The following is a 3,203-nucleotide window of genomic DNA, read 5'->3' on the forward strand; positions in this document are numbered from 1 at the left end:
AGGCCCCGAGCTCCGGGAGCACCGGCATGTCCCCGGGCTCGTGGGACAGCTGTGCAGCTCCCAGCCCAAGGGACAGCTCTGTGGGGATGACCTGCAGCGGCTCCTCTGGGGAGTGGCACCAACGGGTTCCCCATGCTGTGGCACCCCAGGGTGAAGGGGGTGCCTGGTGGGGCTGCCCCGGTCCCCACAGGAGCAGGCAATGTTTCTGCATTCTCCCACATGGTCCTGCGACTTCTCCCTCGTGGGCAGCCGGTTCCAAACCAGCCCCAGGGACAGTTCTGTGCACTCACACCTCATGTCACAAGTGGTTCCCTCTCCCGGGGGAAATACGGCCTGCATGACACATTTCTCTCAGCTTTCATGGTCTCCAGTGAGCATCGTCCTTCTCCTGCCTTATTTCCCTCCCAGCTAAGCCAGCACAGCTCGGGCCATCCAGTGGCTGGCACAAGACTGCGCTCCTCAGGCGAGCACGAGGAGCAGAGCAGCTCTCACCCAGCACCGGCAGCTTCCACCTGGCTCTGCAAAATCCCCTCCTGGGCGGGTTTGGGTGCTCTGCTCTGACAGCTGAGCACCTGCGTCTCAGCACGGTCCAGGGAGGTCGGGAAAGCACCGCCGTGGTCTGTGTGCTCCCGCAGGCAGGGTCCCCTCTCGGCAGAACATCCCCAGCACCGCCTGGGGCTGTGGCACACACGGCTTTCCCTGGCACTGCCCTGGCCGCATTCCGAGCCGGGAGCGCCGCCGTCCTGCCCAGCCTGCTGCCGAACAGCTGCGGCTGCAGCGCTGAGTTCGAGCCCAGGAAGCATCAGGGATACCTTGTCTCCCTGACAGGGATGTTTCCCGCTTAAACCCTGAGATTTTCCACAGTCTTTTATCAGGATCCTGAGTCATCACCAGAATGATGGCACCGAGGCCACCTCTGGGGCTAGAAATGAACGCAGCAGTCTCTGTCAATTAACCCTTCGGGGTATTAACATCAGAAGGGGTATGGAACATTCAGATAATCAATAATTCCTAAATAAAATTAATACACAAATCACCACAACACTTACCAACCCCCGAAGCTTAAATACTCATTTTAAAAAGGCAGCTCGGACACTGCTGGTGGCCAGCACAACCCAAACCCCGCAAAGCTCTGAGTTATTGCAGCTATTGAAATGCTTGACAGAAGGATCCCAGAGCAGTTTGCGCTAATTGCTGTGTAAAAACACTCAATTATGTGCTCAGACAATCAAAATCGACCCGGCAAGTCAGTTCAGGGTCCGCTGCAATCCCGGAGCAGAGCGAGCAGAACATCGCAGCACAAACTGCGCGGGAGGAGGGGAGCCTGGCAGGTCCTGCCCAGAGAGCTGCCTTTTTCCTTGTTATTTCGCTTGGTTTCTAATTTCCACAGGAAATTTAATTTCGGGAATATGTGGCACCAACTTCCAAGGCGGAGGAAAGCTGCAGCTGTCGGAGGGCTGCGGGGGAAGCGTTGTAAGAGAAGCAGCGAGGGCTTTAGGGTCAGGCTGTACTTACAGGTATGCGGTGAGAGGGCTCAGGCTGGCAGGGAGCTCCGAGAGCCCCAGCTCGGAGCAATCCACCGAGAGCACGATGCCATCCTGCTCGCAGTGGCACTGGGGCGGGCAGGAGGGCGCACCTGGCTCGGCGGGCACCGCCTGGCAGCGGGCACAGCCCGCCAGCAGAATGCCCCACAGGAGCAGCAGCCCGTCCATGGGCACCGGGCCGAGGGCACGGCAGCTGCGGGGATGCGGAGGCATCGCTGAATGATCTTGGTTATTGGGTTTCAAGGGCTGGGCAGGGGCGTGAGACACTCCAATGGGAGGAGTTAAACTTTCTACTCTTTCCTTCTCTCTCTCTCTCTCTCTCTCTTAGAGCTGGCAGGAATTTCATTCAAAGGGAAGAAAGGGGAAAAAAAAAAGCCAAAAGGAACCTCAACAAATAAAGACCTGTTCATAGCTCCAGGACGCAGGGCTGTTTTGTAAGCGTGTTTTTGTGAGATAGCAGGGCAGGGGAAGGCAGAGCTGGCTCCAGCAGGGCAGAGCAGTGAAGCAGTGAGGCAGGAGTACCCAAGGCACTGCAAGGGCTCCAGACTTGGGGACGCTGAAATGCAACCCCAGATAAAGGACTCTGTGACTGAGCAGCTCAGGACCAGCTCTCTGCTGGCAGGGACCATGCCCGAGGCTGTCTGTCTGTCTGTCCTGAGCTGTCCCTCTCCTTGCAGCAGGGGAGATGCAGGGATGGAGCAGCAGTGTCACACGGGGGGACAGGGCGCTGTGTTGGCTCTGCCCAGGTGTGAGCACGTGTGAGCTGTGCTTGCAGGAGCTGCCCAGGCGGCAGGAGAGGGGGCTGGGCTCCTTCCAGAGCTCTTCCTAACCCTGGCTAAAGTGGCCAAAGCAGGGGGATAACCCACTGAGTGGGGGCTTGAAGCTGTGTCACCTGGAGCTGTGTCCCAGCCTGGCTTAGCAGGGGCACTGCCCAGGCCAGGCCTCACAGTGCCCTGGAACTGTGGGATGGGATCAGAGCAGGATGCTGTGCCAAGGAGCTGCTGAGTTTGGGGCAGCAGAAGCACCTGCCCAGCAAAGGCTGCTGGAGCTGCACAGGAGAGCCTGCAAAGGACAGCTCTGTGTCCCCTCTCGTGCCAGCCACGGGCTGCTCAGTGGCACTGTGATGCCCTCAGGTGGGGTCACTGCTGTCACCCCATGGCAGGGGTTTGAGGGACAGGGGTGAGCCTGGCCCCACAGCTTGAACCACCCCAAATCTCTGTACAGAGCCAAGCACCCCCTCTGTAACAGGGACAGCAGCTGCACGTGGGTCTCACCTAAGACAGAACATCCTGTCCATGGGGCTTTAGGGGGATCTGGAGCCTGGTTTGTTCCTCCCTCTGGCTCCCTCTCACCCCTGCATGGAGGAGGTGAATGGGGCACAGAAAGGAGGGCCCAGGTTTGGGTGGCTGCAAAGTGCACCCAAAAAGTCACGCCCACTGTACCCATGCTATGGCAAAGGGCCCCATGGCCAAGGCACAGACTGAGGGGTGCTTTCACAGCCCTGCTTCCTCTGAACAGACCTTTCCTTCTGGCAGGAGAGTTTCCTGACTGATATTCCCATTACTGCAGGATAAAAGAGGTGGAAGTGTTATCTGGGGTTGGGAAGGTGAATGGGCACAGTGGGAGACTTAAACCTCTCCAGCTCATGGGGCTGGGGTG

General features: G+C 58.6%; 1 protein-coding gene across 1 annotated transcript in view; it reads right to left on the reverse strand.

Moving 5' to 3' along the window:
- LGR6 (leucine rich repeat containing G protein-coupled receptor 6) overlaps positions 1-1,719 on the reverse strand; it is a 174,030-nt gene extending 172,311 nt beyond the window's left edge. Inside the window, 1 exon segment of the mRNA XM_031061749.1 lies at positions 1,516-1,719. Within this exon segment, the coding sequence (XP_030917609.1) occupies positions 1,516-1,712 (197 nt within the window). The 5' untranslated portion in view covers positions 1,713-1,719.
- Between the last annotated feature and the right edge of the window lie 1,484 nt (positions 1,720-3,203).

Source organism: Geospiza fortis, unplaced genomic scaffold (genome assembly GCF_000277835.1).
Source record: "Geospiza fortis unplaced genomic scaffold, GeoFor_1.0 scaffold26, whole genome shotgun sequence".
Taxonomy (NCBI): domain Eukaryota; kingdom Metazoa; phylum Chordata; class Aves; order Passeriformes; family Thraupidae; genus Geospiza; species Geospiza fortis.